We start from the raw sequence: 26,257 nt of genomic DNA, 5'->3' as shown, positions 1-26,257 counted from the left end.
TGTTCTACAATTAAAAAGCTTCCTTTCTTAAAACTCTTCCTTCCTCACTCTTTCTATTGTCTAGCCCTCAATGAGTCTCCGATTCCTCTTGAAGACATGATGTAAAGATCAAAATTGGTAAAAACAAAAAAATACTTGAAATATTAAAAATAAAAGATATGGAATACAACAGAAACAACCTAAGCATAAACAATTTATTGGTCACATATACAAATAAGTATGATAAGGCTGAATGTTATAAAGACAAAAGAGAGATCCAGACAAAGTGTGATTACATATTTTCCAATAGGGAGGAACAGAGATGGCTGTATAGAAGAAATGGTACCTAGTAATGGGTCTGAAGTGAAAGACTTCGCTAGAAATACAGTCTCAGCTATGACAATCTGTGTGACTTGGCAGTAAGTCACTTAACATTTCTGAGCCTATTTTCCCATCTGTAAGATGATTTCTAAGGCCTCTTCCAGCTCTAAATCAGAGTGCCAATCTTTCTGAAGGATATATAGTGGAAAATATGACCATTTGACCTCAGGTCACCATCCTGGCAGTACCTTTCAGTAACATGCTAAAATACTTCAAGGCTTTCCAAGTGGACATCAGAAATAGAAGGCACAAATTATAATGACTTGAAAATCTACATCATTTCAGCCCCTATCTTGATGCACTTAAAAAGTGATTGTGAGAGACTGTTGTCCCCTCACACTCCAGGGAAACAGGAAGGATTATCCTCTCCCAGGTGTTGTTCTACTAAACTCTTTCAAGTCTTAGTTTTAAAACAAAACCAAAAAACCCAATCCTGAACAAATAAGAATAAGGGGTGGTCTGTTGTCAAATACAACTGAGTCGCTGTAGGGAGAAGGAACATTTCTGAGGCACAGACAGGCTGGTGCAGTTGGATCAGGAAAGTCTGGGACCTCAATTTTGGCTCTGCACCACAATGAAGTGTTCGTGTAGAATGAGGGTGGAGAATATATATTGGTGCCATGGAAGGCCAAAGCTTTAGGGAGTATAGATTGAGCTAGATAATTTTTAACATTGACTGCATTCAGGTTTCTGAAATATTTTATTTTATTCATTTATTTTTAAAACCCCTACCATCTTGGAATCAATACTGTATTGGTTCCAAGGCAGAAGTGTTTGAGGTCAGATTTGAATTTAGGACTTTAGGTCTGGCTCTCAATCCACTGAGCCACCCAGCTGCCCCCTTCTGAAACATTTTAGACAACCTTTCTAACCTCAAGCTTTTCCTTCTTCTGGTTTCATACTCATCTCAACCTCCTGGGGCTTTCTTCTCCTCATTACTATTAACTGGAAACCATTTTAGGAAGGACCTCAGTCATGCTTTATTTCATTCTTACTTGGACACTCTCCAGAAATTTCCTCATTCTCCCACATGGGTAGATTTCACCCTCAATCTGTACCTTTCTATTCCCTCCATTTTGTTGTCTTCCATTAGAATGTAAACTACGTTAGGGCACAGACTACCTTATTTGTTTATATTTGTGTCACTAGTACTTAGTAAGGTGCCTTAAATACAGTAAGTGTTTGCTAAGCGTACTTACTGTACTCTTTTTTTATCTATCCATCTGTTTGATCTTTTTAGGATTTTTGGCCCTTCAGATAAACCAAGACACTGACTCAGCTTGTGCTTAAGATTTTGCTTTCTTAAATTTCAAATCAGACCCTACTCTCCCTTCTTTCTTTCCCCAGGATGGGGTGCACCCTTCCCAAAATGATTGTCCTTACACAAACACACACCCATCTCAAAAATTAAAGGGAATTCGAAGGCCATTCCAGGAGCCCCAATAGCTACAGACTCCAAGTAATAATATTCTGAGGATCTAGGGCAGTGATAACAATACTTTTAGAGACCAAGTGCCCAAACTGTATCCTCAAACTATATGTGAGTCTTCCCCTTGGTCCAGACAGGGGAGGAAGGAATCTCTCCCACTGGCCTGCTGAGCAGGTGTGTGTGTGTGTGTGTGTGTGTGTGTGTGTGTGTGTGTGTGTGTGACAGAAATGTCATCAGGCACAGTGGAGAGGGGGAGGAGAGCAGCCCCCTAATGGCAAGTGTGCCATAGGTTTGCTAACAGGGATCTAGGGCAACAGGTAATTCAACTCAACAAATATTCACTAAGTATTTAACTGTGCTCAAAAAGGCACTGGGACAAGATAAAACCAACAGCAATTTAAGAAAGTGAGGCAAAAGGTCAGGAAGAGGATAGGGTACTCAGGTTAGTGAAGGCTTACCTTTTTTAAACTAAAGCAAAAAAAAAAAAAGCTACACACTTTGAATCAAAGAATTATTTATAGGAAAGAACCCTAAAATGTGACTTAAGAGATAAACTACTCATTACATGAGGCAGCATGACATAATGAAAAGAAGTACTGGCATAAGACTTAGGATCTGATTACTAGACTTAGTCTGGTTGCTGGTGGGGCTAGTTGTCTGACCTTGAACTTCTCTTCTCTACCTTAAAATGAATGAGTTGGGGGCAGCTAGGTAGCACAGTAGATAGTTAGGCCTGGAATCAGGAAGACTTGGGTTCAAATTTGGCCTCAGACACTTTCTAGCTGTGTGACCCTGGGCTTACCCCCTTAACCCCAAATTTCCTAGCTGTTTCCTCTTTTCTGCCTTCGAAGTGATACTTAGTATCTATTCTAAGACAGAAGGTAAGGATTAAAAAAAATGAATGCATTGTTTCAGACAAGCTCTACAATCTCTTTAGCTCTACAAATCTGATTTTTTATGACCTCCAAATATTAAGCATAGATCATGAGAGCTGAATTTTGCCATGATCACATAGCTAGTTAGTGGCAGAACCAGAGCCCAAATCATTTGCTTCCCAGTCAATGTTATTCTCTCCACTATACTATGACATATTTTACAGAAGTTAACCTACAATGAAATTCATGTCAATACGTTAAGTGTGGAAAATGCAAGGTAATAAGAAAATGTCTTGAAATGGAAAGGGGTAATGCAAAAAAATAAAAAAATAAAAGAGAGATTCATTGTTATAGAAAATTAAAAACTTCTTCTTCCAGAGATCAAAGGATTTAGAAGGGCTTTAAATCATTTAAAGGTTTTTTTGAGGTACAGAGTGAAACTATCTGCTAGTCTTTGATGTTCACTATTATTGTAGGTTGTGTTTATTTAATCACAGAATGGACGATAGCAAGGTAAGGGAAGCACACCTGAGCTTTCTACAATGCAGTATGTATAATCACCAGCATGGTGATCAAAACATCACGAATGCATGGTAAATAACCATGTTAGGTCCCATGACTCAACACAGCAGAGAATTAATTTATAATCTTGCACAATGGACTCAGGAAGTTCTTGGGTACAAAAATGGGATACAATGTGCCTTGAAGACAATATCATAGAACTCTGGCTAGTGAAAGCCATCTGTGGTATGGATATAAGTTTAAAAGTCCCATGGCTTCTAAACATTGGCACTGCTATCTGGCACAGTGATATAGAACATGAAAGTGAAGCCAAACCATTGGGAAAACTAGAGTGAATTTTATAAGCTAAAGGAAAGTAGGCATTTAGGGTAGTTTATAAGCCCTAGGATTTGAAACTTCAAAAATAACCACAAATCCAAAATAGGAGTTTTAGGCTAAAAACTGATCCTATATAAGAAAATTTTTGAATTTCATGGGGATGTGTTTTAAAACACCCAAAATATCCAATTCCAAACAAGAGATCCAATGAAATTGATAAAAAAATTGGTTTAATGCTACAAATAATTCAAAGAATAAAGAGGGAATTTGCAAAATCAGCTCTGCAAATTTTTAAAGACTTTCTGAGATAGAGAAAGTTCAATCATTTGTGGGAGCAGCAGGATAGATTGATTTAACTAAATTGGTCAACAATCACAATGACAAAAAGGTTGGGATCTTGGTGTTCAGGAAAAAAAATGTTTTAAATGATTGGAAAGTAGATTAGAGAAGACAAGATGTAAGCAAATGTTTCTTTTTAATTTGGATAAGAAGGTGGATCCTTCTATATAGGCTGGTATAGTGGAGAGAATGCAGGGAAAATGGACTTTATATCCTGCCTCAGACACTGACTAGATGGTAACCCTAAAGAAGTCACTTCCCTGAATTCTTTTGGACTCAACTCCTCATTTGCAAAATGAAGAGGCTGGTCTAGATGACCTCTACGGTCCCTTCTAGCTCTAGAGCTATGATCTTGGGTAAACCTGAAATAACACAATCAATGGAGAGGTAGAAAGGGCCATATCAGCCTTTACATGAAAGGAACACTCACTATACTATCCTAGAAAAGTGGTTGTCTTGCCTTTGTTGGAAGAGTTCCTGTGAGAGGGAACTCACCAACCCAAGATATCCCAATTCCTATTGTGTACAGATGACATGGTTGCCTCTAAAGGTGGCAGAATTTTGAAGATTGTAGTTCATTATATTCATTTGCTACAACTTGATCAGACATTCCACAACTGATGGATGGACATTTTGCTTCCATTTTTTTTAAACCCTTATCTTCTGTCTTGGAATTAATACTGTGGATTGGCTCCAAGACAGAAGAGTAGTAGGGGCTAATGGGGGTTAAGTGACTTGCCCAGGGTCACACAGCTGGGAAGTGTCTGAGGCCAGATTTGAACCTAGGACCTCCCATCTCTAGGCCTGACTCTCAATTCACTGAGCTACCCAGCTACTCCCCCCCGCCCTTTTTTCCAATGGTAAAGAGTGCTAGGGATCTTCTCTCTCTCTATGTGTACACACACACACACACACACACACACACACACACACACACACACACACACACACACACGAGGCAGGACAAAACTCTGTCCTATTTAAACATGAAGTATCATATGAGAGGCTACAAATTATGGATGTTACCTGAGTCTGCAGTATGAAGCATCAACCACCGGATAGTGACATTACAATCTCGCAGGCAATTCAGCAGTCTTGGAATGTTATCCAAGACTAATTCTTCTCTCAAATAACCTTCTTTTAGAAACTGCTGAACTTGGGAATGTACCCGTTCACTGACACTGGCATATCTGTTTGTCTTTAAAGATAAAAAATTTGAATTAGTTTAACAGAAAGAGTACTTTAACTTGCAGAAATATTAGATGACCGTGAACTATTTGGCAAATAGCTACCATTACTACACAAACTGAATAATAATATACATAATGATTAAAGGTGTTTTAGGGGCCTGTGAGGAAAGGTCAAGAATGTAGTTTGGTATTGCCAGCTATTCATTATTTTTTATCTTGAAATGCAAAGCAAAAGTAGCTAAAAGGTGAAAACTACTATATGTAGAAGATTATAGTGGACAATAAAAATGGGTCAGATATTAATGGACAACAGAAATGTCTCTAGGGAAAGAATAGACTGGTATCTAGTTTACTTTATCAAGAGGGAGAAGTAGAATAAATTTTAAAACATTATTAGTTTTTTCCAGTTGGTTTGAGATTGTCAAATGATATTTCTACAGCAGGCATTAAACAATCAATTTAAAATGTCACAAAGCAGAATATGCAAATTTGGAAGGCATACTGGTAATTAAAAAATTAATACTCAGAGCATATGAAATAATGAACTTCATTTTCTTCAGAATCCATGGCAGAAACCAAATTACTTTGTACATTTGTTGTCATTACTATTTTTTAAAAAACCCTTACCTTCTGTCTTAAATTTGATACTATTATAGCTAATAAATATTTCTAGCCAAGCTGTTATGGGTAAATATTATTGATGGAGGTAGATGAAGTTGCAGAGAGCTGTTTGGTAAACTAGGGTCCTTATTTATTATAGAGGAGGAGTAGGGATAGGAAATAGGAGATTATATCTATTAATCCTTATACTATATCATAAAATCTAAATTCTATACTAAAATCTTTAATAAACCCTAATTCTACCCGCCTTTCTTGGCAGGATCTTCTTGCCCGCAAAGCAGTATGTCATTTGGACTATTGTTTAGACAGTTAGGTGGCACATAGATTAGGAAATTGGAGTCATCAAGTCAGGTTTTCCTAGTTGTATGATCATGGGGAAATCACTTAATTTGTTTCAGTTTTCTCATTTGTAAAATGGGAATAACAGCAGTACTTACCTATCAGAGCCATTATGATAAGAAGAGATGATATATATAAAGGACTTTGCAAATCTTCAACTACTAATATAAATATTAGCTTTTATAATGTCTTTCTAAAGGGTATATGCTGGTTTTCTAATTATATTGTGCTATTTTAATTGTTATTTTCCTGAAATGCTAGTATAGAATTATGTCAAATTCAACAAAAAGTCCATAGTTTATGTCCTGTCTTGCAAACAGTAAAAATAATCTTTCTTTGATTAACAAGACATACCTGCTCTTTGATATTTGAAAGATCCAAAGTGTTATTCAAAGCAGTTTTTGCAGCTTTGTAAGGTTCCCAAGCATCTGCAAGATTGACTGTAATTCCCATGTAAATGCTGATCACCTAAAATAGTAAATATTCACTAATTTAATACATATTTAAAATAAATATCTTTATAATTAAAAATATTTAATGATAACTTCAGTATAAACTACTATGGAGGCTACAAAGTTGTTTAAGATGTGGTCAAGCACTCAAGGAGTTAACAATTGTAATAGAAACAAGAGGGAGTTTTTAATCCACTCAACTCTAATTTTAAATATAGGTATGGTAAGGTCCAATTCCTTATCAAGATTCTGGAATGGAAAAGATACAATGTTTGGGGAGAAATGTACCAAACAGAGGATTGCATTTAAATGTAGAAGTCAACTAAACTTTTCTTATCTGGGTAATAAAGCCAAATAAGAGAAAACAGAGAAAGGAGGGAAGAACCTACTTTCATGAATTCCCAAAGAACTAACCTTCCCTTTAATTAAAATGTCTGAATTTAGTGCTAGAGTCCAAATTTAATTTCTACTGTGTCAAGTCAGAAAAGTATCTTTCTCTTCATCACTCAATTCTAATTCCTCTAATAAGTGCAACTGTGTTGGTCCATTAATTCTCAACTCCCAAGTTGTTATTGTTAAGAATATCAATAAGCATGCTCATTTGGGCCACTTCTGAGCAAAATCAAGGATTGAGTGAGGGGAAGCGCTGGAAGTTTCCTAGGGACAGGAGCCAAATATGCTCTATATCTTGTCAACTCTTGTGTACTGATTGGAATCTTGAACCCTGGGGACTACAGTAAAATGCAGGACTTCTTTGTACCACACTCTACATCAAGCATATAACATCAATTGCTCTGGCTCCATTAACCTGCAAAAGTGATGAAAATGGTTGAATTGGGGAATTCTATTTCCCATTTGTCTCAAGATCTAGTCTCTTTTTCTATTTTCTCTCATGATGTGACAACTTACTGTAGTCCAGGTAGCTAAACTGGGTTAGTGAGTGATTGTTGTTGCACGCTTAAGGTACATGGATCACTACAAGAACCTGTTGTGATTTGTGAAATTTTTTCCCTTCTTCCCAGAATTTTTTTCCAAGTTTTCTTTTCATATTTTATATCTGACTCTGAGGTTATTTTTAAAAGTTCTTTGATTCTTTTGATGTTTTTTGATAACTGCATCATATGCCTTATGACTCAACTATGTATCCCTGTATTCTTTTGTGGGGGGGGGAAGGGAGATGTATTATTATTCTCCTCAGCGGGGACTATCTTATTGTCGTGAACTTTGACTTGAGAGGCTACCTCCCAGAATCTAGAAGGCACTGTGAAGCGAGATATGGTGAATTTGAACTTTGGGAGGGTTGAATGCTTTTGTTTTGAATGTACACTCATGCCAAAGGGGATTGCCCCCTAATTGGCTTTTTGTCAATGTACCTATTTTCAGTTTTGTTCGTTTTCTTTTTTATTTTCCTCTTATCCCCAAATTATTGTAATTTCCCTTCAAAAAACTGTAATATTTGTATATACCTCTAGTTCAAGTTATAAGTTAGTTATGTTTTCATGATCCATTGGGGAGACTAGTCTCCCAAAGGATCACAGAGGGAATGTATGATTGGAATCTTGAACCCTGGGGACTACTCTCCCAACAATTCCCTTTTCCCTTTCCTGGATATGCATCATTATGTTATTTCTGCCTGCTCATGCTCTTGCTCTCTCTGGCTTGTACTAGCATGGAGGAAGGGAGCGTTTTTTAAAATTCTTCTTTGTTCTAAGTGGATTTTAATAAATAGTATTAAATTAATACTTGGAGTATTAAATATTAATTTTAACCTTTGTACCTGGTATATAGTATTATGTATATGGGAAGTGGTTCAAAAATAAAGTTTTTTCTCTGATCAAATTTAAACATAAAACGATAGATTTCAAGCAAGTTTTTAAAAATTCAAATGTTCTCCTGAAGTATTATCAACTCTAACTGAAGAATAGCATGATATTTTAGGTAGCCAGGTGACTCAGTGGATAGAGACCCAGGCCTAGAGACAGGAGGACCTAGATTTAAATCTGGCCTCAGACACTTCCTAGCTGTGTGATATTGGGCAAGTCACTTAACCTTGTTTGCCTAGCCTTTGGCCTTCTATCTTACGAGCTGTTTTTAAGACAAAAAGTAAGAGTTTAAAAATAAAAAGAACACTAGGGGCAGCTAGGTGGCTCAGTAGATAGAGAGCCAGGGCTAGAGTTTGGAGATCCTGGGTTCAAATATGGCCAAGCTGTGTGATCTTGAGTAAGTCACTTAACTGCCATTGTCTAGTCCTTATTGCTCTTGTCTTGGAACTGATATCTGGCATCAATTCTAAAACAGAAGCCAAGGTTTAAAAAAAAAAGAAATACCATGACATTTTAAAAGCAAAACTCAACAAAAGGGCAAACTCTATTAAATAAGGGAGGCAGTATGGGGGCTTGGATTCAAAACCTACTGTCAAAAAATATGACAATGACCAGATATGTGGCTCTGGTCAAATCATGATCTTTCTATAAACAATTCCCTAAGACTAGAACTCTTGGATGGATACCACTGTAATGGCAGATACTGAACCCATTCATGCCTGCTCCTCCTGCCCGGGAGGTCTACCTTACATGCTAGAAGTCTTCTCGAAGTTCCATTAACACAGTGAGAGAACCAATGAGGCCCAGGGTCTGATATGTTGAATTCTTAATTCATTACTCTTACTAGGTAACTGGTCCACCCTCTTTTCAGGCAGCCTTCTTTTTGATGAGAAAAACAAAACAAAACATTTTATAACAAAGTCTAGTATAAAATTAATGTACAATAAGGATATGTACCCAGTTATCTGGAAAATATTTATCCACTATTTCTCTCATTTTTGCTTGATGGGTATGAAGAATAGATGGTTCAAAATAGAGGATCACATATAGCATAGCAGCTTGATTTGCAAGGGCTGTGCTTCGATGTTCTGGCAATGGATATGCTGAAACCTAGAAAAGGAAAACCCCAATGGTTTAATTTCAGAATATTTTCTGTCATGTACATACCAAATAGTAGATACCTGCCACCTGCTCTAAATCAGTGTTTGGTATACTGGCAGTGGAGCCTCTTACTGCAGTCACAGAGATAAGAACTATAAGTCCCTCAGATTATGAGGAGGTAGTAGAACCACCCCCAACACCCCCACCCCCACTTTCTACTATTCTTATCATCTACAAAGGAGAGTATTGGTCCAAGTAACAATAACTGAAAGGATAAGTATAGTGTTTTTTTTTTATGCTGTTCTGTTTCATCATTTTTAGGAAGAAGGGATGGAGATGGAAAATGTGGGGGGAGGTATAAAGCAAGACAAGGGAAAAGGGCAATGTCAGAGCTAAAAGAGTGGACAAGAATGAAGCATACAAAAAACATCCTCTGTAGTGGGCAGCAGATAAAGCCAGGCATAGGATGGGAGGAAAATGAACTGGTATGGAATCTGACTTCATACTAGTAGGTTGTTGAAAACACTAGCACAAGAACAGGTTTCCTTCTTGATTTTTTATATTCACAGTGGTAGTCTATAGGAACTGCTTGTCACATCTAGGGAAAATACAGAATAGTACAGACCATGGAATGATGAAGTCTAATATTTATTGTCTTTAACACCCTGGGAAGCCGGTGGAAAATTCAGAGAATGTGGAGGAAACAGACAATGAATATTAAAAAAAAAAATTCCAATACAGCACTACATTATCTGGCGAGTTTGTCAGCAGAAAAAAAAATAACTTTGTTGTTTTTAAGATACCATAAACTTGATCCAATTAGTTGGTTCTCAAATCTGGGACAACACTTTTAAAGGAAAAATAAATAACAAGGTTAATTTGCAAATAGCTCAAAGGGTGACTTCTGCATATTGCATTAAAGCATCTTCCTAGACTAATATAACGTTGAGTTGCAAAGGACCCTGAAAGTCATTCAACTCATAGATGAAGCATGAATCCCCTCCTACAACCAATGGATGGGATACCTCTGCTTGAAGGTCTCCAGGGATGGGGAACTTCCATGCTATGCTGGTTTTAGAATTTTATCCTTTATAATGCTTTATAAAAAAGCCTTCAGTGATTTCTTTCTAATGATGAGTCTAGGTATAAAGAAGATAAGATGTATATTTCACAGCATTCTTATTAATTTGCAAAAATTAATTTGCATTTGAAGAGAATACAATCAAATTATTTTCTATTTCAATGATGGCACATGGTTGATTTTTGAGGGCAGAGTGACATGTAGTCTTATACCATTTAGTCTACATTTAAAAATTTTTCATTAAAATAACATTCTATGGCCATTTAAATTCTTTTTAACTCTTTGGAGGGGAAGAGAAGAAAAGAGTTTTTGTGGATAAAGATGAGAGTATCATTTAGGAAAATGAAAAATCTCCCAAATCTCAAATCTAAGCAAAACAGTTTCAGTGTTAATTCAAATATGGAGCTTAACTAATGTGCTCATTTTCCCAAGTCCATCAATATTTCATTGAAAAGTAAAGCTGTGTAAGTCAAATGCCATTACAATAAAGAACTCTGGAGCAAAAATAATCTCAAGATCTAGTTCATTTATTTAAACAATTGGAGATACAATAAAATAATTTACTCAATCTTAACTCTGCTCACAATGTATTAACTTTGCAAAATCCAAAATTAGAAACATAGCTTCTGTATCTAGTTTAAAAAAAAAGGAAAAACTATTTTAGTGTACAGTTTTTTAAAAAATCTAATTTAAAATGAATTCAATCCCTACCTGGTTATAAATATCATCAGATCTTAATCTTCCAATAACCATGCTGACAAAAGTTTCACTAATGGGCACTCTGCCAAAGTAACTCTCTGGATAGTTGGGTGGTCTTTTGGCTCCTGGTTGGCTAGAATAGCCTGTGCTACGAAGTAGTTTACAGATATCGTCCATATTTGAGTCAGCAGAAGATCGAGCAGCACTGCCATATTCACAAAAGGAAACAAAAGAGAAAATACCTTACACAGGGACCAGAAACGTTAATTCAACAGAGTAGAAACCCACTGTAACAGATTCTGATAAATTGCAGGTATTTAATTCATATCCTTCAAACACAAAAATCAGGTCTATAACATAACCAATATGAGATGGGTATCAGTTCTGTCTTCCAATACAAATGCTTTATAGTAACCAATATTATTAATAACAAAAAAATTTCCTGAAAGAATCTTTTAAAAGCTATAATACAATATTCCCTTCTCTCCCCCTCCTCCCTTAGAAGGCTGTTTCCTTCTAGGAAGGAGTCTTTAAAAACTTCTTTTCTCAGACATGCCTCTGCAGATGGGTGTGAACTTTTAATTGAGGGAATGCTTCCTTTAAGATCCAACTCCAGCACCACCTTCTTCATTAAAACCTTTGGGGGAAGAAGGGGAAGGACTGAGTTGAAAAAAAGACCGAAGACTTGTGGTCAGGAGAACATTCTTAATAGTTATAGCTATCCCGAAGTGGAACGGGGAAGGGATAGGGTACTGGCTCCTTCCCTAGAGGTCTTTAAGCAGAGGCCAGAGGACCACTTCTCTAATATGTTCTAAGTGAATGAATTGGATTAGTCACTGAGGTCTCTTAATTTTTAAATGTTATGATTCTGTGATGGCAGTTAAAAACTCTTTAACTTTATTTGCAGTGAGTTGGCATAATGTACAGAATATTTGCTAGACCTGGAGTCAAGGAGACTTGAGTTAAAATCTGGCCTTCAACACTTACTAGTTGTGTGACTGTAAGCAAGTCACTTAGCCTCTCTCTGCCACAGTTTCCTCATCTGTAAGATGTATCAATATTGTTGCTGTGGGGGGCAGCTGGGTAGCTCAGTGGATTGGGAGCCAGGCCTAGAGACAGGAGATCCTAGGTTCAAATCTGTCCTCAGATACTTCCCAGCTGTGTGACCCTGGGCAAGTCACTTAACCCCCATTGCCTATATAAAAAAAATTTGTTGCTGTGAAGATCAAATATTTGTAAATGCTCTGCAAACCTTAAAGAGCTATATAAATCCTAGCCATTATTACTTGCAGTCAAATTGTGGCATAAATAGAAATAAGGAAGTTAAAGATAAGCTCTCAAAAAAGCTTTAAAATAATTGTTAAATAATATTTATCAAATCTGTTAAGTAAAGTTGGACCCAATTAGCTCTTTAATATTTTACTAATGTCCCTTCAGGATATATGTGTTTTATTTTTGCCAGGGTCCATAACAGTGAAGCAAATCTTCTGATGCATCGTGTGCCTTATTTTCCCTCTAAAAACACAAGTATTTTGAAGCAGGGACACACGCTGCATTTTTTCAGCAGTTTTCATTTTACAAACACAAGTCAAGCACAGTCACCTGTATCGATAGTAGGAAACCAACATCCTCTCTCTGACTTCACCTTCAATCTTTTGATCAATAACCAGCAGCATGACCCCATACAGGTAGAGTGCTTCACACTAGCCAAAGAGAAAAAGAAGGATCAATATTAGGTATCTAAAGAACAGCATGAGCTTTGTGAAGAAACGTTAATTCTTGTGAAGGATCCCCTCCTCCTATTTCTTTCTTATGGAACTCCCCTGGTGATCCTCTTGAGTACTAATTCTCATATCCCTCAACTCACTGGTCCTGAAAGAGAAGTCAGAATATTCCTTGCTCTTCGCTATCAGATCCAGCTTGTCCCTCCACTGCCATCACTTACTCCTTTCCTCCATTAAGGTTTACTTTACCCAAGTGTTCTACCCTATTCAGATTCTGGTAGTTACCCACCCTGGCATTGTCCATTCCTTCTCAATGAGTTCAATTGGCTCACAGTCTCTTCATCCTAATTCTTGCTTTCATGTTCACCAATATCTATGTTGATTTCCCCCCAAATTACCTAACTTAATAATTCCTCAGACTACTCAACTCCCACGACTTCGATTCTACCTTTGTCATACATTGGAATATGTGAGCGCTTGATTTTGCAATCACTAACAAGTGTTCTACTGCCATGACCATGACTTTATCCAGCTATACTCTCCTATCATTTCATTTCTTCCTAAGCTTTAGTATTCTTTTTTTTAAAACCGTTACCTTTCGTCTTAGAATCAATACTATGTATTGGTTTTAAGGCAGAAGAGCAGTAAGGGCTAGGCAATGGGGATCACGTGACTTGCCCAGGGTCACACAGCTAGGAAGGGTCTGAGGCCAAATTTGAACTCAGGACATCCTGTCTCTGGGCCTGGTCTCAATCCACTGAGGCACCCAGCTGCCCCACTAAGCTTTAGTATTCTTTTAAAGTATTTTAGGATTCTCATCACTCTGACCTCCAATTCCTCCAAAATTCAGACCCTGGTATAGGTTATCATTTTCCTTTGGCTATTATTCTCTGCCCCTTGCAAACATTGACCCTTTAATGAACTAGGTCAAAGCTGCACTATTCTCTATCTATGAATCACTTACCTACTTTTCCTATTGCCCTTCATGGCTGGTCAAACCTCCACCTTGCATAATTCCCATTATTTTCCCTATAGTTATTACTTATACATAATACACACTGATATACTTCATTCCCTATCTCCATGCCTTTTCATTAGTTGTTGCCCATGTCTAGAATGTTCTCCTTCACCTCTGTCATGGCAAATACTTATTTTTCTTCAAGATTTAGCTTGAGCACCACCTTCTGCAAGAGGCCATTCCTGGTTTTCCTAGCCTTTCCATTTCCACCCCAAAGTTACTGAGTATCTGCATGTTTTGCACATAGTTATAAATCCGCACATTGTCTCCCCTGAGAAAATGTATTAGATTGGAAAAGAGGGACATTGTAAAATATTATATATTCTCTAGCAAAATGCTTTCCTTGAGTTCAGGAATCCTTAATTTTGTCTCTATCTTCCCAGTTTGTCAACTGATTGATCCATCTTTATCTTGCCTACTCATATGCTGTTGAAGAAAACTATAAAACTAAGAAAACTATAAATAGTCACATAGTGGTGCTGACTAGGCCCTTTTAAACTAACTGGGTAATTTTCAGCAATGCAATTCTTCTGTTCCTTAGACATTGATTCTCTATCCCTTTTATTGCAACAGTCATTCCAAATCATTTCTTCTCTTCTAAAGTCTTTAAGATTATCCCTTCCTGTGTCCACTCCCACAGGCTCACATGAGGACCTCATTTAATAGTTTAAGGAAAATATTAAGTCATTAGGTCAAAAATATTTGCCAAGAGCTTCTCCCTTCAATCCTCAACTCTTTGACACTGACCTTCCAGTTTTTGATGAAGAGTCCTATTCCCTAGCCAACATTATACTCTCCAGTCAGAGAATATGTAATATTCTATAATCTCCTTCTTCCCTAATTTCCAGTCTCTTTCTAAATATTGTTTCTTCCCCACTGCCTAAAAACATGCTTAAGAGTTCTCTGTCACTGAAAAACCCTACCATCTTGCTATATACTTAGCTTTCTCTTTTCTTCTCTTGAAACTTTTCAGCTAACCTCTTAAAATCAAGTGTAGTCTCCATCCCTCCATTTTTTCTACTTCCATTTCCTTAAAACCTTCAGTAGTCTAGTTTGATTGTTAAGCTGAATCTGCTTTCTCATAAGTTACCAATGATCTTATTGCTGAAATCTAATTTTCTCAAATATAAACTCTTAGCTCTCTTTTTTAAAAATTCTTTTCAGTCTCCTAACTAGATTACCACCTATGAGATGCTAAATATCTATGAGTGTCCCCAATGATTAATCCACACACTCTTCCTTCCCTTTTCTATCTATATTAACTCACTTGGTCATTAGTTCCCATGGATTCAGTGACTATGTGTATGTAAATGACTCCCAGGTCAATATAAACAGTCTTCATTTCTCTCCTGAATTCCTGTCTTGTATCACCAAGTGCCTACTGGGCATTTAAAACTGGATATTCCATAGGCACCTCAAATTCTACATGTCCAAAGCCTAATTCATTTCTGAATTTTTCTTCTATTAACAACCACAATTCTTACAGGTACCCACATTTATAACTTAAGCATTATTCCTGATTCCTCACTCACAATCAATGTGAAGTATATAATCTGTTGCTGAATCTTTTTGTATCTGTCTTCACATCTCTTGCATATGTTCCCTTTTCTCCATTCATATAGCTACCATCCTAGTTCAGGTCTGTTCTTCCTTCCTCCTCTCCCCAATCCAATCCTATTCTCTGTTCTTCCTTCCTCCTCTCCCTACTCCAATACCTAACACACAGTAGGTACTTAATAAATATTTATTCAATTGACTTGGAACTGTGAAATCTGTCTTACAAATTGGAGCTGTAAGCATTTAAGTGCACTGGATAGTCAAATACTGTTGGTTTTAACAGAAGAAAAACAATGATGCTAAAGATAATATTCAAATAATTTTGTTTTATATAGTTAGTTAATGTGAATCACTTACTAGAAGTTGCTTTCCATCTTCATTAAGCAGAACAGTTTCTAATGTCTGTTGAATATAAATTCCTTCACTGAGATCATCCAGATACCTAGAAGTGAAAACATAGAAAAAGTATTTGCTGACAAAGGAAGTCATAATTCTTTTCTTCAAGGACGTTCATGTATATGGTTTTGAACAGAGTAGGTACATAAGAATTGTTTGAGGAATTGGATTTTAAAGTGAGAAAGGAGAGAATAGATCCTAGCCTTAGGTTCTAAGATTTCATGAATTGCAAGGTGGTTAAATTGGAAAATGTTCTGTGGGAAGCCCAAATAGCTAAAACAAAAACAATTGGAGGTATGATATGGTTGTTGTTGGCTCTCTATCTATGCTCTGGAAACACTGACAGCAGAAGTCATTAGCAGAGTCAGAAGTCTGTATTAAGATCAGAGCTCGGACCTCTACAGGGACACCACCACAAACTGTCTTTTATGACACTCATATGGGCCAATCACAAATATTTCAAGGATTTCAAAATGTCATCAAATATAATTAAAGAAAGAATGAGATATACAAAAACTCAATAGTTGAAGAAGAAACAAGAAGCTGACCTGAAATATATGTAGAGTGGAAAACCACAGATAGTAAATTCAAATGTAGTTATTCTATGTTCGACATGTTCATTGGTGCAATGAAAACAACTTTAAATGAACCTGAATTAACATTTTTTGTTAACTTTGCCACTTACTACCACAGCTTCCTCACCTGAAAAATGAGTGGGGGTTGGTCTAGGTAAGCTCTAATGTCCCCTTCCAGCTTTGGGTCTAGGATCCTATAAACAGGGTTCAAATTCATATAATAACTACAACATGACATAACTAAATTTCTCAAAGGAAAAGGGATTATATTAATTACAATTTTATATTACTTAAATAGAATAGCACTCAACCCCTTGGCCTGAGTTTTGCTTTCTGTGGTTTCATTTATTCTGGCAGCCCAAAATGTTTTAAGCTTAAAACCTGCAGCAGTGGTCTGCCCTAACAAAGATCTCTACTGCTTCAACTTTCAGTTTTTAAAAGTTGTTTTTGGTTGGGATCTGGGAGAAGGTCAGAGTGAAGTAGAAGGCTGAGGAGAACCCAGCAAAGGGGGCAGGAGTGGGGAGAGAAACAACATAGATATAAGGCTTAGTAGGAGTTTGCTTATATCTGTATTCTTAGCCATCCATTGTAGATTTTAGAACAATATCCTGGCACACATGAGGGTCTTGCTGTACATTATTTAAATATGTTAAAGTTCACTAAACTATAAAGATGAGCACTGAGAAAAAGACACTACTATCCAGTATAAACTAACTATAAAGGATCATCTATGAAAAATGCCCAAGATTGAATTTTTCCCAGGTGTTTCTTTGCTCTTTTTCTTATGATATACAATTGATTAGAATCAAATTATATGGAGCAGCTGAGTGGCTCAGTAGATTGAATCAGGCCCAGAGATGGGAGGTTCTGGGTTTAAATCTGGACTTACACACTTTTCAGTTGTGTAACCCTGTGCAAGTCACTTAACCCCATTGCCTAGCCCTTAACACTCTTCTGTCTTGGATGGAAGATAAGGGTTTAAAAAAAAAAAAAGAATCAAATTATGATTAGATTCAAGAATACCTGTTTAAGTCTACAATGTATTTGTGGACACTCTGAAAAGCTAAATAAAATCTTGTCACAATTTCTATGTTGTTTTCACGAAATTCTTCATCTAAATCCTGTAGGTCTGGTCTTGTTTCCAGTCTGCTTTCACACAACTCTGGACCCTGAGAAGAAGAACAATTTGCTATGAGGTCTAAAAAAAAATACAACTATTAGTAATGCAAAGTTTTCGGCTAGTCTTACGAAAATTTGATCTTATGACCTAAAAGACATCAATAATTTTAAGTAGAGTTCTATAATTTATGAAGATAAGTATATCACAGCATTAAAGTTTTCTAAGTAAGAAACTTAGCTAAATGATCCCAGGCATTAATTTAAATGTAAGTTAGAATTTTTCAACTTGAAATACAATATTAATGTTTTCATAGGAATCTACTATACTCTAAAAAAACACACAATATGACTCTTCCCAGCTTATGATAATTTAAAAATAAAGCTTAAAATCTCTTTAAAACATTCAGAACATGCATTCCTTTTCATTGCCACCTCTTTTCCACAGAATAAGTCTTTCATTTTCCAAAGAACGTGTACTTTAGAAGAGAAGGTATTATTTAAAAAATTTGCATGTGGATGAAGGCTTACCTTAAAATAACTGAAATCAAAGATAATATCTCCATATTTCTGTTGATCAGCACGGTCTTTTAATCTGAAAACACTGGGAATGAATTCAGAGAGCCTTAAAAGTTCAGCAATGATGGCATTGCCACAGGACACAATCCTTAGACATGCCTGTCCACAGAGGTTGTTTTCAGCAAGAAAATCCAACATTGTGAAGATGTCCAGTTGACCCTTGGTTGGGCACTGGAAATGGTCTGGTTCTTTTCAGTTATGACCTACAGATCATCAGAAAAGACCTGGACTTCTTACAAATTAGGAGCTCCATTAAAAGACCTGATGAAAAATGTATAAAAATCAATATAGCATTCCAGGAGAAACATCAGAAGGCACAAAAAGAAAGCATAACATCTTCCTCCAAAATATTTTAAATTATTGACAGTATTCTTTATATCCAGAGATCTTAGTTGGGATATGAAGGCCATCTGCTAAATCAAATCAAGTAACAAGTAACTATTTAGTACCTGTCCTGTAATTTTAAAAGGTATTTACTCTGTGTAATGCATTGTTGCTGGCTCAGAAACATAAATAATAAATATTGTAGCTCTTTAAAAAAAGCTCATGGTCTAGCTGAATTAGAGAACCACAGAATCTCAGAGCTGTAAAATACTTAAGCAGCCAACCAGTAAAACCCATATTTAAAGGAAGAATCCCATCTATAATGTAACTGTAACAAGTAGTCATCTTGCTGCTTAATGACCTCCAGTAATAAGGAAGTTAGTATCTCCCAGGGAGGTCCTCTACTACTAAACAATTGAAATTATCCCTCCTACTTTCAATAGAAACAACTCCTGTTTATATTGAAATTCCAGTGTTTTTTTTCCTTTAAAATAACCCTTATCTTTAGTTTTAGAATCAATACTTTGTATTGGTTCCAAGGCAGAACAACAGTAAGGACTAGGCAATGGGGGTTGAGTTTCTTGGCCAGAATATATGAGGCCATATTTGAACTCAGGACCTCCTGTTTCTAGACCTGGCTCTCAATCCACTGAGACACCTAGCTGTTACTGACATTTTCAGTTTTACAAAGACAAGCCCAGATAGATAGGAGGCAAATTGGAAAGTGAGACCAGAGTGCTAAAAATCAGGTGGTTGTGTGTGTGTGTGTGTGTGTGTGTGTGTGTGTGTGTGTGTGTGTGTGTGTGTGTTTAGTGGCAATCTATAAATATCTATCCATGACAGGTATTCTAAACATTAAAACTTGTTCCAACAACCAACAACTAGATATTCTACCTGAGGAACCAAATTAAACCAATATGACAGTTCTTATTACGAAACAAACCATAAGAATAAAGAAGTTACTACTTCATGAAAGAATGATTCAGTTTCTCCATGGGGAAAGGAATAAAGACATTGAAGGAGCTGGTTTTTAACCTATGTCAACAGACAATTAGAAACATCATTTCATGGGAAACTTGGTCAACTACTACAGTGCTCTGCATAATGACTTAAAAGATCACCATGGAGATAACTGTACCTTATATGCTTATTTCTGTAAAGAAAGTCTACAATGAACTTGAGGAGTCCATTTCTTTAAGTTAAATTAACATATACTTCCGTACTCTGTGATTTTAATACAAAGGCAGGCAATGGTGGACAGTGAAATATCTTGGAAAAGATGGATGATGGATCAAGAGCAAGTCTTTGGTAACCCCAAACCTTGCAGGCTACATGGAAGCCTTCTGCCTAAATAGCTCACAAATATTTTCTTAAAGGAGAGAGTTAAGGGGTTTTGGGCTGGTGAGCACTAAAGAACACCAAAAAAAATGATACTGATTATATTTTAGTGGAGAGGCAATTCCTGGTTATTGATGTTAAGAGTAATTTCTGAATCAGCTGTTTGTATATAGTTGGACCTTTTACTTGCTAGAACAAAACTCCAAATCAATACTAAATTAGAAAAATAAACATGAGAAAATAGTGGTATAAGGCTGCAGCAACTCTAACCTGATCTTTTAAAGCAAGTTGCTGACAATGAAAAATAGAAAATGGATACCAGGACATGCAGTGACAGAGTATGACCATTTCCCAACATAAATCAACTGCCACAATGAACACTTTCTTGCAGAACCTAGAAACTGCTTCAGCTAGGGAACATTTAATTTCTTTAATGAGTTGCAAAATAAAGTGGCTAAGGATATGCCTAATCTAGAATATAATTAATTTGTAAAATATTATGGTTGAAGGCTGTAGAAAATAATTGAGAACATCTTGTAAAACAATGAGAGGCAGTGGAAAAGAGCAAGTTTCCAGAAATCTTAGTGATGGACTGAACTAAACTGTGTTACCTAAAAGGCATATTTGGATTAAATTGGATGACAAAAACAAAAAAAAAGCAGAAAAGAACTACAAATCAAGACAAGATATTTAAATTCAATTTCCTCAACAGCAGTAAAATAAGGATCATAATAGCACCTACCTTAATAAACTCAGGTTCAAGTGAGATAATATTTATGAAGCTTTTTTAGCACACTGCCTGGCACATAGTACATGCTTAATAAATGTTTGTTCCTATCCTTTCCCTTTCTGGTAATGCTGTACAGATTCTCAGAATGAAAATTATAGTTTATGAAAAATTCAAGTTATATTGTTGTTCAGTCATTTCAGTTGCATCCAACTCTTCATGACTCATTCGAAGGTTTCTTTGCAAAGATACCAGAGTGGTTTGCCATTTCCTTGTCCAGCACATTTTATAGATGAGGAAACTGAGACAACAGAGGTTAAATGACTTGCCCAGGGTCACACAGCTAGTAAGTATCTGAGGACAGATTTGAACTCAGGACAATGAGTCTTCCTGATTTTAGGCCCAACACTACCCCATTTCAATATATAGCCCAGAAAATTAAAGGTCATTCAAAAAGTAATGGAGAGGCACATCATGGGTGTGAACAGGTTGGCACAAACTACATTTAATAAAGGGCGACACAATTGTGCAGTAGCACAGGAGAAACACAAAGGATAACAAAGGATTATAAAGGATATAATCACAAAGATGTATCAGCATGTGAATTTCAAAACTACTCAACCCTATTCAGACCATTCTTTAGAAGATGGGAAGCAGAAGAGGAAGTCAGCTAGTCATGTAGCAAGTGCAGGTCTAACTTCCAGAAAGCCTATATACTCCACATGTAATCAATTATATGCAATCTCTTCCTCTCTAGTTGTTCTTAGTCGCCTCCTAAAAATAGCCCTATATGTTCCCTACTCTTAAACCTTCACTAGATATTATTATCCCCTCTAGTTTTTTTTCCTATTTCTCTTCTTAGTCAAATTCCTAGAAAATGCTTTCTGTGTTCAGTGACTCCATTTTCTCCTTCTCCCTCTCTTCTACAACCTCTGCAGCTGACCTCATCTTTCTAATAATACTTCCTTCCAAAGATAACCAGTGATCTTTTCTTTGCCAAATATAATCTCTGCAGAATGTACCATTGTTGACTATTTCTTCCTGCATGTTCTCTCTTCTCTGGGCTATAGTGATGCATCTCTCTCTTGGTTCTCCTCCTGCCTACTGTCAGAACTTTCCTTCTCAGTGTACTTTGCTGGATCTTCATCTATGTCAACTCTCCTAAGTATGAATGTACTGCAAGACTCAATTCTTGGTCCCCTTCTCTTTTTTCTTTGTACTTTCTAAATTAGGTGATCAATTTGGTGATTGGCTAAATACCTGTTGGGCACTGTGTTAGGTTCAGGGGCTACAAAGCCAAAAATTGAGATAATTTCTACTTCAGAGCTTACATTTTAGTGAGTGGTGATCTTCTCAAATCCTATAATCAGTTATCATACCTATGCAGATGGCTATCCAGTTCTGACTTATCTCTTAAGCTCCAGTCTGCATTATGAACTTCCTACTGAATGTTTTTTTAGGTGTCAAGAAACTCGCTTTTAATGTAGGGGAGACAATAAAGGGAGAACAGCTAAAGTGTCAGGAGTTATAACATTTTTTTTTAAACCCTTACCTTCCATCTTGGAGTCAATACTGTGTACTGGCTTCAAGGCAGTAGAATGGTAAGGGCTAGGCGATGGGGGTCAAGTGACTTGCCCAGGGTCACACAGCTGGGAAGTTGCTGAGGCCAGATTTGAACCTAGGATCTCCCATCTCTAGGCCTGGTTCTCAATCCACTGAGCTACCCAGCTGCCCCCTGCATTTTTAAAAATTAATTTAGACTATTTTTCCATGGTTACATGAATCATGATTTTCCCCACCCCTCCCAGAGCTGACAAGCAATTCCACTGGGTCATAAATGTATCATTGTTCAAAACCTATTTCTATGTTATTCATATTTTCAACAGAGTGATCTTTTAATGCTAAAACTAGTGAACATTTTTAACAGGATGTTCCATAGACGATGCAAATTGTCAATACATCCAAAACAGAACTCACTGTTTCCCCCAAACCTAACCTTCTAAGGTTCTCTTACTCTACTGAAGTTATCACCATGCTTCTGGACATCACGGTTTCAATTGGCATCATCTTCTCACCCTCACTCATCCTAAATATCCAAGCTGAATCTTGTCGTTTCTCTTTACACAATATTTCTAAGCCATGCCGTCTTCTCTCTAATCCCTCTGGCACCTCTTTAATTCAGGCTATTATATCAACTCTCTCGGGACTATAGTAAGTTTCCTGACTGATCCCTCTGCCTCATCTCATCTCACTCCAGTATGATGTCAAAGTGATTTTCCTAAATTATAAATCTGTCCAAGTCAACTCTCCCCACCACCCTCACCCCTCAACAAATTCCAATAGTTCCTGGTTACCTTGAAGACAAAATAGAAATTCTTCTGTTTGTCATTTAAAAAAATTTTTTTATAACCTAACCCTTCTTATCTTTCCAGCCTTGTTCTCCCTGAATAATGGCCTACTTGCTATTCCTTACACAACAGCACTCCAGCCCCACATGCTTTTACATCAGCTGTTCCCCAGTGCCTTCATACTGTCTGCTCTCCCTTCTCACATCTGCTTCTTAGAATTCCTGGTTTTCATCAAGATTTGGTTCACGGGACACTTTTTGCAGGCAGATTTTCCCAGTCCACTCAGCTGTTAATGTCTTCCTCTCTAAGATTATTTTATAATCTACTTTATATTTTTCATTTATGTATATTTGTACATGTCTCCCTCTTATGCATGTAAGATCCATGAATGCCAGTATTGTTTTTGCTTTATTCCCAGCATTTGGTATGATGTCCAGCACATTAGGTGTTTCCTCTGACTTTCCACTTTTTTCCTCTGAGAATGACACCATTCTGGTGCAGGCCTTTAACACCTCATACCTAGAATCACATTAACCTGCTTGTGGGTCTACCTGCTTCAATTCTCTCTTCACTCAAGTATAGGTTTGGTCATAGCTCAGTAAAACCCAGTGGCTTCTAACTGTCCACAGAAGCCAAATACAAAATCTTCCATCTGACATTCATCAGCAGAGCCTTCACCTATATTTCCAGTCTTCCTATACTCAAACTCTCTGATCCAAAGACATTGGCCTCCTGGCTATTCCACTGACATGACATTCTTATCTCTAGGTTCTCTGGCTGTCCTCAATACCAGAATGCTTTCTCTTCATCTCTTCCTCTGGCTTCCATGACATCTTTCAAGTCCCAACTAAAATTCCATTTTCTCCAAGAAGCCTTTTCGAATCCTTCTTAATTCTAGTTTCTTTCCTTTCTGAATTATTTCCTATTTATCCTGTGAATAGCATGTTTGTGGTTCCCCTAATTAGATTGTGAAATCCTTGAGGGTAGAGATTGTCTTTTATTGCTTTGAATCTCCAGAGCGTAGTATATAGATAGTAGGCATTTAATAAATGTTTAATGACTTGCTGACTTCATGAAGGCTTGGTGACTGACTGACTGGAGAAAATGGTGGGGGCAAGATTTTTTTTTCTATTTAAAACCAAAATGTTGATTAGTAATTAATTTGTGTACTATAGTTAGGATTTGTTTCTAGACAGGAAGTTCAGTTTCAGTTCTCATACTGACTAGAAAAACTTAAAATAGAAAACTGATATGCACTAGCAACTTAATTACATTATAACAATTTACACCATTTATTTTTGTTACGGATATTTCCTATGTTGTCAATGTTCTAAATTTCCACAACTAAGCATTTATTTAGCCAAATCCGTTAACAAAGTCTTCATTATCAGCTGAGACTAGTCTTGACAAAGCTACTGAGACTCCTAAAGAGCTGTTTAGTATCTTCTTTAAATATGAAAAATTTCTCTGCATGCCAACCTCCACCAGATAATTTCAAAAGGGATTACAATGTTTTAGCATCTTCTGAGCTTATTTAAGAAAGAGGTATGAAAAAAATAAAAAAGGAGGTGGTATGATGTTCTGCTTTTAGATAAAACTTTAGTGTTTGCTAGGATTGGGGAAAAGCACCAATGATGAGTTTCTTAAATTCAAGAAGAAATTTTTATGAATGATGTTTATACTAAGTGGAATGGGAACATGTTGATGAATGAAAAAAATCTACCAACCATTCTGACTCAGTCCCCTACAAACTAGGTCCTCACTAATGCTAGACAATATTACTATACCTCCCTTATGAACTCACCATGTCATTCTCTACAGCAGCACTTCCAAATCTTTTTATCCCTCTTCAAACCTCTCATGGTTCTCCTTCAATCCACTCTGTCTGATAATCTTGCCTCATTTTATTTTACTTAAATTTTTTCTTTATTTTATTCCAGTAATAAATTTATACATAAGTTTTCCAAGGTTAATTTCCTTAAGGTTTAGCTGTAATCATGTCATTTCAGTAGATTAAAGTGGCTACCTATTGCCCCAGGAGCAAATACAATGGCATTCAAAATCCTTCATAAACTTATCCCTCTCCTATCTTTCCAGTATTCTTACACCTTATTCTCCTACACATACACTTTGATCTAATGACACTGATCTCCTGGTTATTCTACAGACAAGACATACCATTTTTGGTTCAGAGCATTTTCTATGACTGTCCTTCATGCCAGTATTACTCTCCTCCTCCAATCAACTATTGACCTCACTGACTTCTTTTATGTCCCATCTAAAATGTCATGAAGTCTTCCTTAAGTCCTCTTCATTCCATTGATTCCTTCTATCAATTATTTCCTATTTATACTTATGTAGTTTGCTCTGTATGTTGTCTCCCCATTAGATCATAAGCTCCTTGAAGGCAGAGCCTGCCTTTTGCCTCCTTTTGTGTTCCCAGTGCTTAGCACTTAGTAGATACTATATAAAAGTTTACTGACATGAAGATATAATAGAAAGAGCATGGGATCTAGAGTCAGAAAATTTACATTTTAAATCTGGCTATAATATTCCCTACTGTGGTGCCCATATAAAAGTCACTTGAGCTAGTACCTCTGCAAGATTCTGTTTTTCTATCTGAAAATAAAAGGAATTGGAACTAGGTGATCTCTAAAGTCCATTCCAGCTCTAAGTCCTATGATTCTAAGTGTCCCTCAGTCTACATGTTTTCTCTAAGTCCTCTAAAAGGATTAAAATGGAAGGTTGTTTTTCCCCCTCATGAACTGGAATAATTTTCAGGTGATACTAGACAGAGTTTGAATTCAAAGAATGAAGAGGGACTCATAACATTCCCCACAAGCAAGCCTACAAATAAGTTCAACAGCTTTTGGAAGAACCCAATATCTTACCTTATCCGGGGATCAAAAGATAACCTGTCTATTTTTACTTTCACAAGATACCAAGCCGAACCCCCAACTCCTAAACATTGCTTCTACAGTATAATAACAAAAGAGCTTGCTCCCACGGGAGTGCATCAAATCTGGAAAAATGAGCAATTTGGATAATTGGGTACCTGGCATAACCTTTAGGAAAACTTAGTAATGGGTCAAATTGCCAAGGCTATATATTCCCTCCCCTGGAGTCTTGGCTTCTTCCTACTTACAGCTAGGAAATACGCTGATTTTGAATGTGAAGCTTAGAATTTTGAGCTGGACAGTTTAAAAATCATCTGGTAATTTTCATTTTATATACCAGAAAACTAGGGCCCAGGAAAGTGAAATGACTTGCACAGACAGGAAGTAGTTGGGAACAGAATCAAACTAGAGCTCCCTTTATTTCACCATGACTTTCTTGTGGAGATCTCTGAGGTCCCTTCACTTTCTAACCTTCACCAATGCACCCGAGAATGGCAGGGACTGATTTG

General features: G+C 36.7%; 1 protein-coding gene across 7 annotated transcripts in view; it reads right to left on the bottom strand.

The window, feature by feature from the left end:
• The window catches only part of WASHC5 (WASH complex subunit 5), an 84,896-nt gene that overhangs the window by 58,164 nt on the left and 475 nt on the right, over nucleotides 1–26,257 (bottom strand). For 6 of the 7 annotated variants that reach the window (XM_056823100.1, XM_056823099.1, XM_056823101.1 and 3 more), the window contains exons 2-9: nucleotides 18,067–18,375; nucleotides 17,443–17,588; nucleotides 15,806–15,890; nucleotides 12,752–12,852; nucleotides 11,162–11,354; nucleotides 9,226–9,378; nucleotides 6,348–6,461; nucleotides 4,870–5,041 (exon numbers count right to left, since the gene is read on the bottom strand). In XM_056823100.1, coding sequence (XP_056679078.1) covers nucleotides 4,870–5,041; nucleotides 6,348–6,461; nucleotides 9,226–9,378; nucleotides 11,162–11,354; nucleotides 12,752–12,852; nucleotides 15,806–15,890; nucleotides 17,443–17,588; nucleotides 18,067–18,252 — 1,150 coding nt within the window. In that variant the 5' untranslated portion in view covers nucleotides 18,253–18,375. Of the gene's footprint in view, nucleotides 1–4,869; nucleotides 5,042–6,347; nucleotides 6,462–9,225; nucleotides 9,379–11,161; nucleotides 11,355–12,136; nucleotides 12,299–12,751; nucleotides 12,853–15,805; nucleotides 15,891–17,442; nucleotides 17,589–18,066; nucleotides 18,376–26,257 lie in introns of those variants that run through there. The other variant, XM_056823103.1, reaches the window with a different exon arrangement.

The sequence above is a fragment of the Monodelphis domestica genome, chromosome 3 (genome assembly GCF_027887165.1).
Source record: "Monodelphis domestica isolate mMonDom1 chromosome 3, mMonDom1.pri, whole genome shotgun sequence".
Classification (NCBI taxonomy): domain Eukaryota; kingdom Metazoa; phylum Chordata; class Mammalia; order Didelphimorphia; family Didelphidae; genus Monodelphis; species Monodelphis domestica.
This window is presented reverse-complemented; position numbering and strand designations above follow the sequence as displayed.